This window comes from Cetorhinus maximus, chromosome 10, assembly GCF_964194155.1.
Source record: "Cetorhinus maximus chromosome 10, sCetMax3.hap1.1, whole genome shotgun sequence".
Taxonomy (NCBI): Eukaryota; Metazoa; Chordata; class Chondrichthyes; order Lamniformes; family Cetorhinidae; genus Cetorhinus; species Cetorhinus maximus.
The window spans coordinates 105832414-105846262 of NC_135888.1; the positions used below are offsets into that span (position 1 = coordinate 105832414).

The following is a 13849-nucleotide window of genomic DNA, read 5'->3' on the forward strand; positions in this document are numbered from 1 at the left end:
TTTATTTTTCCCAAAGATTACTGGTAAAACCTAGTGCTACGCGAGGGTTTTATTATCAGGGAGATCTAGATTGAAAATTAGTAGTGGTTTCGAGTTTCCCTCTGGGATTTGAACAGCTCGGCATTTACCATCTTCTGTGTCATAACAAACCACATGTATGAAGCTCGACATGAGCCACGCTTACCAGCAAGTTGAACTAGAAAAGTCCTCTCAGGACTTTGTGACTATCAACACACATGGGGGTTATACCAATATACCCGGTTACCCTTCGGAGTCTCATCGGCTTGTGCCATTTTCTAACGGACCATGAAAAATTTACTCCATGTTGTGGTTTATCTCGATGATGTCCTAGTAACAGGACTAACTGATGAAGAACACCTGGCTAACCTGGAAGAGGTGTTAAAGCATTTCTCACAAGCTGGAGTAGGTTTGAAAAATATATCTTCCAAGCAAAAGAAGTGGTTTAACTGGGTCATAGGGTCAACTCGCAGGGCCTTCACCCAGAAGAAGAAATGCTGAGAGCTATTAGTGAGGTGCCAGCACTGAAAAATGCCATAGAACTCAAATCCTTCTTGGGAATGGTTAACTATTATGGCCGTTTTCTCCCAAATTTGTCAACAGTACTAGCTCCGCTATACAGCTTGCTCAAAAAGAACCACAGGTGGTCTTGGCAAGCTCCACAAGAGATTTTTACGATGGTAAAGCTGTTGCTACATTCATTGGACCTGTTGGTACATTTCAACCCTAGGAAGGAATTAATTTTGACCTGTGATGCATCCCGTTATGGAGATGGGGCAGTACTCTCCCACCGATGGTGGATGGCTCCGAACAGCCCATTGGTTACGTCTCAAGAACCCTGTGTTGCAGAGCGAAGATACTCAAATAAAGAAAGGAGGCTTATCCATTATATTTAGCATTAAGAAGTTCCACAAATACATCCGTGGTCACCACTTTACCATCGTATCCAACCACAAGCCACTGCTAGGCCTGTTCGGTGAAGATAAGGCAATACCCCCGATTGCCTCTGCACGCATCCAAAGATAGGCACTGATTATAGCTGCTCACGAATATACTTTTATCTAGCAGCCGGGAAGCCAGATTGCAAATGCCAACGCACTGAGCCGATTACCTCTAAAAGACAGCAACGTGAATGTCCCAGTTCCTCAAGAACTGGTCTTGTTATTAAACTTTCTGGATTCGTCACCAGTAGATGCCAAAAAAATGAGAAAGTGGACAAACCGCGATCCAGTGTTGTCCCACGTAAGGGAACAAGTCTTACAGGGATGGTCGAACGAGCCAAAGTCTGACGAAGTGAAGCTCTATTTTAATAGGAGATATGAGCTCACCTGCCAGGATAGCATCTTGCTGTGGGGAGTGAGCGTCACTGTGCCTCTGAGAGGGAGAAAACCATTATTGACCGAATTGCATAGTGCTCACCCCAGCATCTCTAGAATGAAAATGTTGGCGTGCAGCTCCTTATGGTGGCCAGGGATGGATACAGAAATTGAAAACTTAGTCATGAGCTGCATACAGTGTCAACAAGTACAGAAGTTGCCCCCTTCGGCCCCATTGCATCCCTGGGAATGGCCGGGGAAGCCATGGGTCCGCCTGCGCGTTGACTACATGAGGCCTTTTTTGGGCACTCAAAGCGGATGGGTGTATATGACGTAAGATCACCCACATCTGCCACCACTATAGACCGATTGCGTCAGTTTTGTGATACATGGGTTACCGGAGATAATTGTGTCTGATAACAGAACGGCATTCACCAACGGGGAATTCCAAAGATTTGCAAATACAATGGCATAATACGTCATACCACCCTGCATCCAATGGTTTGGCCGAGAGGGCAATCCAGAACCTTCAAGTCCAGAATGAAAAAAACTGGACGGAGACTCTATTGCAACTAGATTATCACGTTTCCTATTCAACTATAGGACTATGCCACACATGGCCCCCGCAGAGTTATTGAAGAAGAGATGTCTCAGAACATAATTAAGTCTCATAAGGCTGAACTTAAGAGGGGGGCGTGGGGGAAGAGCGTGGAGAGAAGTCAGGAGGTCCAGAAAAATGGACATGATTACCACAGTCATGGAAGAAACTTCATTGTTGGAGAGACAGTTTTTGTAAAGAACCTTGGAGATAGGCCGAAATGGCTTACAGGTGAAGTTAGTGCAGTGACAGGACCTCTTTCCTATCATTTGTCGTTCGAAGGTTGGATAATTAGGAGGCATGCAGGTCATCTCAGGAAAAGGGAGAAGGGAAACAGATCTATAAGGGTGCACCAAGCATGCCAGTTGGAGTATACACATGTGGAAGGAATTCCCCTTGGTTTGGAAGTACCTGTAGGATCCATTGAGCCTGAGAGAGTCGAAGAAACAAACTTACAGGTTCCTCCTGGGCAGCCTAGAGGACAGATGACTCCCTAGAGGGAAGCCTCGGATAAACCATCCGAAGTCATAGAATTACGACATTCGACATGTTTGAAGAAGCCTCCAGAGACACTGAAATTTGCAAATAGTTGATGTAAATAGTTAATATATTGTAAAGATTACAAATTGTACCCTCGAGTAAAAGGGGAGGGATGTGGTAATCTGAGATGCACTACACCTTTAACAGAATGTGAGCAGATTGACCACATGATTGTATTACCCAATTTCGGTGTAGCACGAGCTACAATGTTAACCAGTTGTAGAATAGCGTTTGGGCTTGAGAAACACACGTGGGTTAGTACTCCCATTACTATGTTAATAAACAGCATGTGTTTCACCTTACAATGCTCTTTTCGTCAGCATCCTGATTACCAACTCACTCACCAGTAGAGAGGCGTGCAACCGTGTTCGCTGAGTGAAGCGATCTGATAGAAGGAACATAACAGTGGCAGGGCAGGTTGATAGAGCAGTTAATAAAATGTACAGTATCCTGGGGTTTATTAACAGGGGCATAGAGTACAAGAGCAAGGAGGTTATATTGAATTTGTATAAGACATTAGTTCAGCCTCAACTGGAGTATTGCGTCCAGTTCTGGGTGCCGCATTTTAGGCGGATGCGAAGGCATTAGAGACAATATAGAAAAGATTCATGAGAATAGTTCCGGGGTGAGGAACTTCTGTTATGAAGATAGATTGGAGAAGTTGGGACTGTTTTCCTTGAAAAGGAAAAGGCTGAGAGGGGATTTGATAGACGTATTCAAAAGCATGAAGGGCCTGGACAGAGTAGATAGGGAGAAACTGTTTCCCCTCATGAAAAGATAGGGAACAAGAGGACAGGTTTAAAGTAATTAGCAAAAGAAGCAAAAGCGACATGAGAAAAAACTTTTACGCAGCAAGTGGTTAAGGTCTGGAATGCACTGCCTGAACGTGTGGTGGAGGTAGGTTCAATCAAAACAGTCTAATTCCCTTTTGAATGCTATCTGAAAAGGAGCATTGTGCAGGATTCCGAGGAGAAGACAGGAGAATGATACTAAGGGAATTGCTCTTTCGGAGCTGGTACAAATGCAATGGGCCAAATGGCCTCCTTCTGCACTGTAACCATTCTGTGCTCGTTGCTTCAATAAACAAAAAATTATGTTAATTGAAGCAATAGAGTCAATTTTCATTTGTGAGGCAAATCAGGTGGATGGTGGTTGGGCAATTTACATAATTTTGCATTCTTTCAATGACATTGGATGGAGAGAACTATGAACAACAGTCAATTTCTGATTCTGTTTGAGACGATAAGGAGAAAACACATGCATAGAAAAGAAATACATTTAATGAGGTTCATTTTTGATTTTGTCACTTTGATTGCATGGTTTTATTCCTGTTTTCTGTATCATATTCCTGTGCTCTAAACCAAAGTTTGGTAACTATAGAATGGATCCAATAATATGACAAGTGGTAAAGGAAGACCAGTCCTCTGGAATGAAACCACCGGACTTTAGTATCCAACAAGTGTCACTTCCACAATTCCACCAATGCACTGAAAATTTCTGGTCGACGATGTCAGGTCACATCTCCATTGGAGGAAGTTCATGTAATGCCTCGTTGTTTCATACACCCCAAGACGCCCCAGTTTTAATCGACTACAACAGAAATTCAAAAAGCTCACAACATGAACATAGCATTTAAACTTACTGAAGCCATCAGAGCCTGCTTAAACACATGACATGAAAATATCTGAAAGCCAAGATGCACAGTTCATGTATGAATAACGAGTCCAAGGAAAAGGCAACCATTTACAGGCTCAGTTCCTGCAGTGTGGGACAGTGGGTGCCCATGGAGAGGCAGCCGGCAGAGATGAATTGAATGGGCAGAGATAAATATTTGCAGTTTTGCTTAATGTTGAAGACCTTTCTCAGATTATATGGAGTAAAGTTCTAGCTCATTTGCAAATTACAGACTTTTGATCATTCCACATTTTCCTGCCTCAAAACACAAAAATGAGCTAAGTTAGAAAATGATCATGTTTTTTTCTCCTAGTAAACACATCTGGACCACAAATGGACCTTTTAGGCCAAATGGCCTGTATCTTTAAGTACAATATAGTTTGTATAAATGCACACACACTAAATTATTTCGCAGACTACACAACCGCAACAGGAAAAACACTGGCAGATTGCAAGACTGATTTACATGTGCAGACAGTTAAACAATATGACCATATCAATAATACCCAGTGTTTCAGGTAATACAAAAATCTAAAAAGACTATCAGGCCAAACTACATAGAGAACATCAAAATAAATCACTGTAACTGAAACTCCAAGTTCCTTTTCATTTGGAATGGAAACCAGTTGCTAACAAGTGTAAAATACATTACTGACATCTTTAAATGTTGTACAGCACATTATGATCCGATTTCAAAAAGGCATTTAGTAAGGTTCCACCAAAAAAGGATAATACACATGATAAGGGCTTGAGGGGTAATATATTGGCATGGGTGCAGGATTAATTAAACAGACTGGAAGCAAAGAGTACGGATAAACAGGGCATTTAAGGTTGGCAGGCTGTAACTAGTGGAGTACCGCAAGGGTCAGTGTTGGGCCTCACGTATTTATAATCTATATTAACAATTTAGACAAAAAGAGACCAAGAGCAGTGTATTGAAGTTTTTAGACATGCAAAGACAAAGGCTGAAAAGAGATCTAGACAGGTTAAGTGAGTGGGAAACAAGGTGGCAGATGGCATATAATGTCAGGAAGTGACAGGTTTGGTAATTTTTACTTTGTTGGTAAGAATAGAAATGCAGATTATTATTTAAAAGGCATAAAACTTCTAAATGTTGATGTTCTGAGGTGTGTGTACTGGCACAGTTGGCATAAAGGTACATTAAGCAATTAGGAAGGCAAATTACATGTTGGCCTTTATTGCAAGTGGATTGGAGTAGCAGAGTAATATGAAGTCTTGCTACAATCATATAGGGCTTTGGTGAGACTGCACATAGAATTTGGTATGCAGTTTTGGTCTCCATATCTCAGGAAGGATATACTAGTATTGGAGGCTGTACACTAGTTTGGTTCCTGGGAAGAGAGGGCTATCCTATGATGAAAGGTTGAGTAAATTGGGCCCATATTATCTGAAGTTTAGAAGAACGAGAGGTGATCTCATTGAAACATACAAGATTCTGAAGGGGCTTGGTAGGGTGCCGCGAGAGGTTGTTTCGCCCTGTTGAGGAATCTAGAACAAGGGGGTGCAGTACTGGGGACGATCATTCAGAACTGTGATGAGGAGAAATTTCTTTACTCAAAGAATTGTGAATCTTTAGCATTCTCTATCCCAGCAGGTTGTGGATGTTCAATCATTGAATATATTCAAGATTGAGATAGAGAGATTTTTGGTCTCTCGGCAAAATCATGAGATGTGGGGAGCAGGCGGGAAAGTGGAGTTAAGGCAGAAGATTGACCATGGTTGCTTTAAATGGTAGAACAGGCTGAATGGGGCACATGATCTGAATGGGGCTCCTGATCCCATTTCTTATGGTATGATTTTAGATTTCCAGCATTTTTTCTTTTATTTTACCACATTGAGTGTACCAGGGAACATCAGCAGAAAACAGCTCTGGCTGCAGTAATATTAATATGTAATAGGTTAAAGAATTTGGGGGACAATTGGGAATGAATTACCATAGAAAATGCATACAGGGATGTTCTAAATTGAGAGTTATGTTGAGAAATATAAAAAATTAATTTCAACATTTTTATCAAAAAGTGTTTTAATTGATTTTTTTTAAATGACTAATCTCTGATCTCTGAACTCGCAATTGCACTTAAGAATCCTAAATTTCATAATGTTATTACAGTAAACTGGTTAGCCTACTAAAGTCAGATTCCACTGATGTTTACAGAAACTTTTTTCATTTCGGCATAATAGTGCACTGACTAACAGATATACTTTGCAAGGAGGGTGTTTTAAGTGAGATAGCCTAGTCCCAGATCACAGCAATGCCTGCTCATGGTGGCATCAATAGTTCCTGCATTGCGGTTCCAGTGTTAACACGCAAACGGCACTTAAAAGTCTGGATGAACAAGCACGACCCAAAGCACAGCAGCCACTAAGTCAATATTACAATGCAGTAGACTATACACTGGCTGCAGAAATTCCTACCATTCAACAACAAAATTAAAAATAATTACCAGTCCTTTTGAGGATGTCATCAGCAATGAATACCTTCTTTTGTATCAACTGTCAACTGAAAAGAAATCACAGCAAGCAAAAAGAAAAACAAATTGAAAATCCAAAGCTAAATGAAAAAAAATGGTGCAAATTATTTATTTCAGAACAATAATAGGAGTTGCTTCAGATCTGGTTTTCAAATTCATGGCAATTACTTATGAATCTTGAGCTTTTGTCTGATTTGTGAGATCATTTGAACCCCTCACTTTAGGTGTTAGCCTGTATCTGACTTGAAAGTATTTATCATTTTTTCTATATAAATCATCTGAATCTCAACTGCATTGTAGCCACACCCAGCCATCCATTATTCTCCATTTATCAACTTGCTCCTGGTTTTACTTTACTTTCCTTGCTTGTATACCTTTTCCACCGTAAAGCCATTAACTTTTCTGAAATTGAAATGAAAATAGCTGCTGGGAGTTTTCATTTTCTACAGCAGCGGTTGTCAAACTTTTCCATTTGTGGACCACTTAGGTGGGGCAAAGACCCCGTGGACTACCCACTGGTCCTACCCTGCCCGCTTTCGGTTACCACCTCAAAAAAACCTCAGAATTAATGGGAACTTAAGGATACTATAAATATTTTGCTGCTTTTTCACTACTAAATGTAATAAACTTATGTACATTCATTTTATTAAATATCACAAGCAAATTAATTCATGCCAGAAACAAAAGTATATACATTTTCATATTAAAAATTTTAATACTACAAGAGAACACTTTGAAACATTCCAATGTGTTCGAAAATCACAAGTATTATTTTCTCTTACTTCTATAATAATCAAACAAAATCAACAGCAACATAAATCTTGCTTCCAAAACTACATTACTGTTGCTTGTATTTATGACAACTCATGCCGGGCATGCAGAAACCAGTCTGGCCGTGCGAGATTACGAGTGGTGGGAACGAGGATTCTGGCGTGTTCGTTCGCATGGCCTTGGCACAGCGTTGCACATCAGTGACTTGCATTTTGGGCCAGCCCATGGACCATAATGGTCCGCAGACCACCACTGTTCTCAGTTTTTGAGATGTGTTGATTAATGAAGCATGTCTTCTGGTTAAAACAAAATAAAGACAATTTAAACATTAAAGTATCCACCAATGCTTTCTTCAGCCAAAAGCATTTGGCAGTATTTGAAAGTGGCCAATGGCAAGTCATACAACTCCTCCCCACAACATAGCTAAAACTGAGAACTGAATGAAATGGATGCGGAAATTTGCTTTGCACTCACTGCTCTGTGATACCTCTAAGCTGCCCTAATTTACTACAAAAGTATTAGTTCATCGTCCATAGCTTTGTACATGAGGAATCAAGGCCAAATGTTGTTCTCAGATGACACAGGATACGGAGTTAATTGGACAGTAGTACACACAGATGTAATACACTTACCATTTTGAACTTATACATCCTGTCTTTATTTTATATAATAGTTTGCTTTTATATCATTTATAAATAAATAGCAAAATTGATCATTTAGAAAGCATAAAATCTTCTCTGCAGTACAGACTAAAGAGCTGCGCAATGCAAAACCAGGAGGTGCTAAAACACCCAGCACAAGAGTGAATGACAAAGTGTAGACAACTTCCATTATAATAATTGACATTGGAACTTTATAATACAAAAATGTATGGCAAAATTGTGATGAAAGGAAGAAAGATATTACATCCAAGAATTGTGCGTCAACAACCAGGGACCTGATTTCAACTGCACAAGTGGGTGCATTTTGAGGGGAATTAAAATCTCACCCAAGTTATTTAATATATATTATATTTATTTAGGGAAGTTCACCCTACAAATGGTGGATATTTCACCTGTCTCTATTAGTCCTGGCATTGTACAAACCAAATCCAACAAATGCAACACAATTTTTCACGAACTATGCACCAGCTCTCGGGTACAAGTTTGATGTCCCTGAACTGCCATATTCAACTTTCTTGTTTCTGCATTATTGTATCAACAGAGTTGTTATAAATGGATGTTGCAGTGATCCCAAGGGAGAACCAAGATCAAAAATAACTTTGTTGCATCTGTGGTCTTAATCTTTGAGGGAATATTTCTTTAAATTCAGGATTACCTATTTCATTATTACTTCTATTCTAAATGCTTCTCATCTGCTTAAAGTGCTCAGCATGACTTCAGAATACATAACATTTCATACTGAAGCTTTTTTAAAAAAACACAAAAATAGCTAATTTACTGAAGAAGCTGCCTGTTCGATGAACTTAGCCAGTTTGACATCTTTCTTGGAGAGACCACCACAATCATGTGTTGAAAGAGTTATCTGCACCTGGGGAGGAATGAAATATATAATGTTAATATATAGGGCAGATTCACCATTCCACCTTCATTTCACAGTGGGCTGAACGAATTTCAGAATCTCCTTTCTGCTTGTCTATTATTTTCATTGGAGTTATTGCTTTGTACAGTCATGTATGTGGCATTTGTGGTTTTCAAAAGATGGGAAAATAAAACAGAAAAAGGGTGATGAAAAGTTGCTGACGGTTTTCACTACAAGCAGAGACAAGAAGGTTCTCATCCAAAGAAAATGAAAAGGCCCGAGAAATTTCCAGAGTAAAGAGAAAACGGCAGTATAAAAAAAATCTAATTTTCCCTTTCATGACTCTTCCAACGTATAAGAAAAGTAAGCAATACCCAGCTTAACGTGGGGGAATGCCACCTCTACAATCCAATAATTACCAATGAACAATTTAACTGATGTGGAGTGGGACAGGACAGGGATGATGGGAGTGGGTGTGCATTTTTGGTTGGTGGGGGGAGGTGCAGTTTGTGGTGGGGGGAGCGGGGAAAGAGGCGTGGGGAATGAGAAAGGGAGAACATGGCTGTAATATGGAATAATGTGAGTAGCTCTGCACAGCAAATGCAAGCTTTTTTTTAAAAAAAGGAATATATTGCTTTCTTGTCAATTTTAATATAAGCACAAGCAGCTCATTTCAGCCAAAGGTAGGTGGCATCTATTTTTTTTTTTCCCCACAACTAAAAGTTTCAGTGTGCAATTCTATCAGTATTTATAATAAAGATGTGAGGTTGGTCTATTCCATACTGTGTGATTATAGTTACACTGTGTGATTATAGTCCAGTGCTTTGGCCCCAATTTGCTAGGAGTATGCGATCGCCAAATCAAAAGTTGTGGCTCCAAGTTCCACGCCAAGACTTTAATGAATAATTTAGAAAAAAAGATTTTAAATTTAAAAAGATCCTGTGCCAATATTAAAAGCAGGGGAGTTCTCTTAATGCCATGGCCAACGTTTGTCCTTCAATCAATGCACAGAGACCAAATCAGCTGCCGTTGGTGCTTCTTCCCCTTCCCCAAGCCAAACCTTGCCCCTGCAGTTCCCCAATGTCCAGCTCTGAACCAGTGTCTTTTTCTAGCTTCTCCCATTTCCCTAGAAGCCATCAGAGCTCATTTTGTGCATGAGGCCCAATTGCTGCTCCATTTGCCTTGCTGCTGACCACCCAATAGCCCTTTTCTGACCCACATGCAAGCTGGCATTGTAAATGAGCCATAAAGATGCCTTCTAAAAGTTTTATTAATGAACACACAGATATAACAATTTTATTTTTCTTAGCCAAAACAATTGTTTTTCTTTTCTTGCATCAACTTACTTGCCCACTGAAAAGCCCAACAAGATTGCTGCTTTAAAGCCAATGCTAAAGCCAGTCTTCAGCTGGCATACATTCCTCTCTCTCTCTGGCAGACAGTTTTCTCACTACCCTGTCTCCCAAAAGCCTGGTTAAGATCAGGAACTGGTCATGTGTGAACAAAATAATTGGTGCAAACTCACATCCTACCACAGCATATGTGGCTAGAACTTTCAGTTCTAGTTCCGTGACCTGAAAGCAGCATCGCTTCCAATTCACAAGTGAAATTTCATAATGTCGCGTGGGACAAGTTCTACACAAATGTTTGCCCTAAAATGTAACAAAGGACAAGGCCCAGGCACAGTACCAAGGGAATAATGCACTGCTGGACTTGCTGTAATTTGGGTGAGATGTTAAACCGAAGCCTCTTCTGCCACTTCAGGTAGAGGTAAAAGATCCATGGTTTTAGTTTGAAATGGTATAGGAGAGCTGTCCTCAGTTTTCTGGTCAATATTTGTCTCTCAACCAACATCATCACATTGACAATTGGAAATGTGCGTAAATTGGCTGTGTAAATTGACAGAACAGACTACACCTCCAAAAGCACTTTAGGACATCTGTGGCTGTGAATGGTGCTACAATTTTATGCTTTGTCTTTTATTTCTCTCACCTTTTGTCTTATGCCATTATCACTCTTGTCATTTCTATATGTAATCATTTTACAGCTTATTCTTTTTCTTTATTTGTACGTGTTCCCCAATTTCCTCACTCTGTTCCTTCTTATAGGCTTTTCATCTAGATCTTCCAGTTCAGATGAAGACTATGCCCGAAATATTAACATTTTTCCTTTCATTTCAGGTGCTCACCAACTTTGAGTGTTAAGGATTTCACATTTTTGTTTCAGATTTCCACGATCTGCAGTTTTATTTTTGTTTTAAAATATAATTCCACTCTTAAAGCTGTTCCTTACAAAATGCATCTAGTACTTCTTGTCAGAATGATTTATATATATTAAATCTACTCTGTAGATGAACAGGGCTGATATCAAAAATAAAATACAGGAAACAATAGAAGACAATTTGCACAAGCTGGAAAGGGGCTTTCCAGTAGAAAAGCACAACAAAATTAGTTGGCTCATTGAGGACAATTGTGGAGAGGTGGGGGGGGGCAGGGTGGGTGGTGCAATGTAAAATGTGTTCCAATGACAGCACTTACTCTGATCTCAGTTTAAATTGGTGATGGTCTGGGTGGACTAAAAGCAGCATTAACCGCACACATAACGCTGTTAGCTACAGTGCTACTAATGGCCAAGAGCCTTTGATCCTCCTGTGCAGATCTCTATAACAAACATCAAAGGAAAGATTCAGAGCCAACCAGCAGTAGCACATTAACCAAATAGCAATGTGTCTGAGAGCACAGCAATGCATCTGAGAGCACACTGGTTAAAGGCTTGTAGTATCTTACAAGTTATGTAGCCAGCTATGTAGCTTTTTGGGGAAAAAAATGACCACGTTGCTTTGCAGTGCAGGAGACATATGTATATATACACATTGCCAGTGATGCAAAACTGGGTTTGAAAGTAACAGGTTACATGCTGCTGCAGGCTGAATGATTTATACGTATAGAATGTGCTACTTTTTTGCTGTCAAACTCACCAACATTCACATTACCTTGTGGTACACATTGAACCATTCAGGGTGATGATTCAGTTTCTCTGCCTGTAAAGCCACACGTGTCATAAACCCAAAGGCCTGGAATGAGATTTTATTTAAAAACATTAACAACTTCAAACAAAACTGCTTAGAAAACTATCAATAAAGGGCAGGTTGAATATATAACTCAAGTTTTGATAACTTTCTGGGTGAGTGGCAGGGAACTTCTGTTTACCCTCCAAAATAAAGTGTCCAGTTTTTATGGACCAGATTTCCCATCTCAATAGTGACAAACGTGGTGATGCTCGCCGCTAGTGAGGGCACTGCAATTTCCAGAGATCGCACCTATGCAGAAACCTGGAAGTTGCTGTGTACTTCAACATGCGTTCCTCTGGAACCCACTAATGGTTCAGTCAGGAATCAATAGAGAGAGAGAGGCTTTTGACTGTTTGTCCACAACTTTCAAAGATTTTTACTTGCAAGGATTGAAGGCCTCAGAATTTAGTTTTAAACAGCAAAGGGGTGAGGAGGGAGCATTAACCCACCTTTTTGGAGATTTAGTAATCTGAGCAAACTTGAACGAACTGCAGACAGGAAAAAGAAAATAACCTGGTCTCTTTTGATAAAGCCCATCCAGGGCTGAGTAATAATCCTGGCCCAAGCCTCACATCTGCTGGGGTCTGTCCCTCAGGTAGCAATGGCACCAAGCTCCTCCTCCCCACCCCCACCCACCTCCCATTATACACTTTTAATGCTCTTATAACAACTTTACGAAGTGTCATACTCTTAAAATATTTGAAATTTAAGATTAAAAAAAACCTCACATGCCATTGAACTGAAGGCTGACTTCCAGGGGAGGTCTTCAGTTCATGACACTATTGGGTTCTACAAATTCTGGACTTTATAAGATAGTTATGTTTTAAACTGTCTTTTCTGATTCAAGGTAAAATTGAGTAATTTGGAGAGGGGGATAGGACCTCCAACGTGATGTGTGAGGAGACAAACCCATGTGACCTGCTTGTTGTGGAGACAGAAACTCAAATTGAAACTTATCAAAGTCAGGTACAATTTTAACACCTTGACACAAAAGGAGGCAGCAGCTGGTCATGCTGCTGCCCGAGCTTGCAGTCTCTTTGAGTTAGTTAAATGAGAGGTTTGGGAGAAGGCAGCCCACAACAGGTGCTGCTATGCCAAGCCAGGAAAATGGACTAATCTCAGGTTAACCGCCAAGCAGAATGCTGGCGAGGAGAAATTTGCAGTCTGAAGAAATGAGGCTTGTGAAGAATTAAAGACCACAGAATCACCAGGGGGTACCTTGCTACTAGATTACGCTCAAAGGGTTGATTGAAGGGGACATTCCTTTAAGGGACACTGGAAGATTCACCCTCGTGGGGCAGGGAGCACAGATCCTGTTAAATTTGGGAGGACCTCGGGACTTTAAAAACAAGACTACATTTCTGTTGAGGATGTGTTAATGTATAAATTTGTCATGGGATTTTCGGTTGTGTTAAGAAGTTAATAGGAAATACCTTTTTTGCAGTTTAGTGCATTAATTGCCTACTAAGTAATGTTTAGTGAATGCTGATTTTAGTTTGTTTGTTACAGTAAATGTCTTAAAATGTGAAATCATGTTGTATGATTCTGTGTGTTGGCTATTGGGAAATGGATATCCCTTTTTAAAAGTTATTAGTCACTTCATGGGGTCATAACACTGGGGTAGGCTACACTAATGATGGAAGACCTTGATATTTCTCCACATTCTAAGCCCTGCTGCAGCAAGAAGAGGAAGTGCTGGCCGTAGCCATCAAACCAGGCAACCACAAAATTTGTGCCATTATTTAAGATTAATGTTGAATCATGAAGATAGGGGACTTCATCAATTATTTTTGCATCAAATACTAGATTTAAAACATCTCCAGGTCTTGTTTGCTCCTAATATTTCAGG

The 13849-nt window shown here is 40.2% G+C and overlaps 2 protein-coding genes across 6 annotated transcripts in view; both read right to left on the reverse strand.

Annotated features, from left to right (window-relative positions):
* Positions 1–6815, reverse strand: part of LOC144685912 (cation channel sperm-associated protein 3-like) — a 48088-nt gene extending 41273 nt beyond the window's left edge. The window contains exon 1 of the mRNA XM_078550928.1: positions 6612–6815. The gene's annotated coding sequence lies outside the window, so the exon portion shown is untranslated. The remainder of the gene's footprint in view (positions 1–6611) is intronic.
* LOC144685913 (pterin-4-alpha-carbinolamine dehydratase 2-like) overlaps positions 3735–13849 on the reverse strand; it is a 62043-nt gene continuing 51928 nt past the window's right edge. For 3 of the 5 annotated variants that reach the window (XM_078550929.1, XM_078550932.1, XM_078550933.1), the window contains 3 exons: positions 11923–12003; positions 8850–8939; positions 3735–7705 (listed from right to left, as the gene is read on the reverse strand). In XM_078550929.1, the coding sequence (XP_078407055.1) occupies positions 7607–7705; positions 8850–8939; positions 11923–12003 (270 nt within the window). In that variant the 3' untranslated portion in view covers positions 3735–7606. The remainder of the gene's footprint in view (positions 7706–8849; positions 8940–11922; positions 12004–13849) is intronic. The other 2 variants (XM_078550930.1, XM_078550931.1) reach the window with 2 other exon arrangements.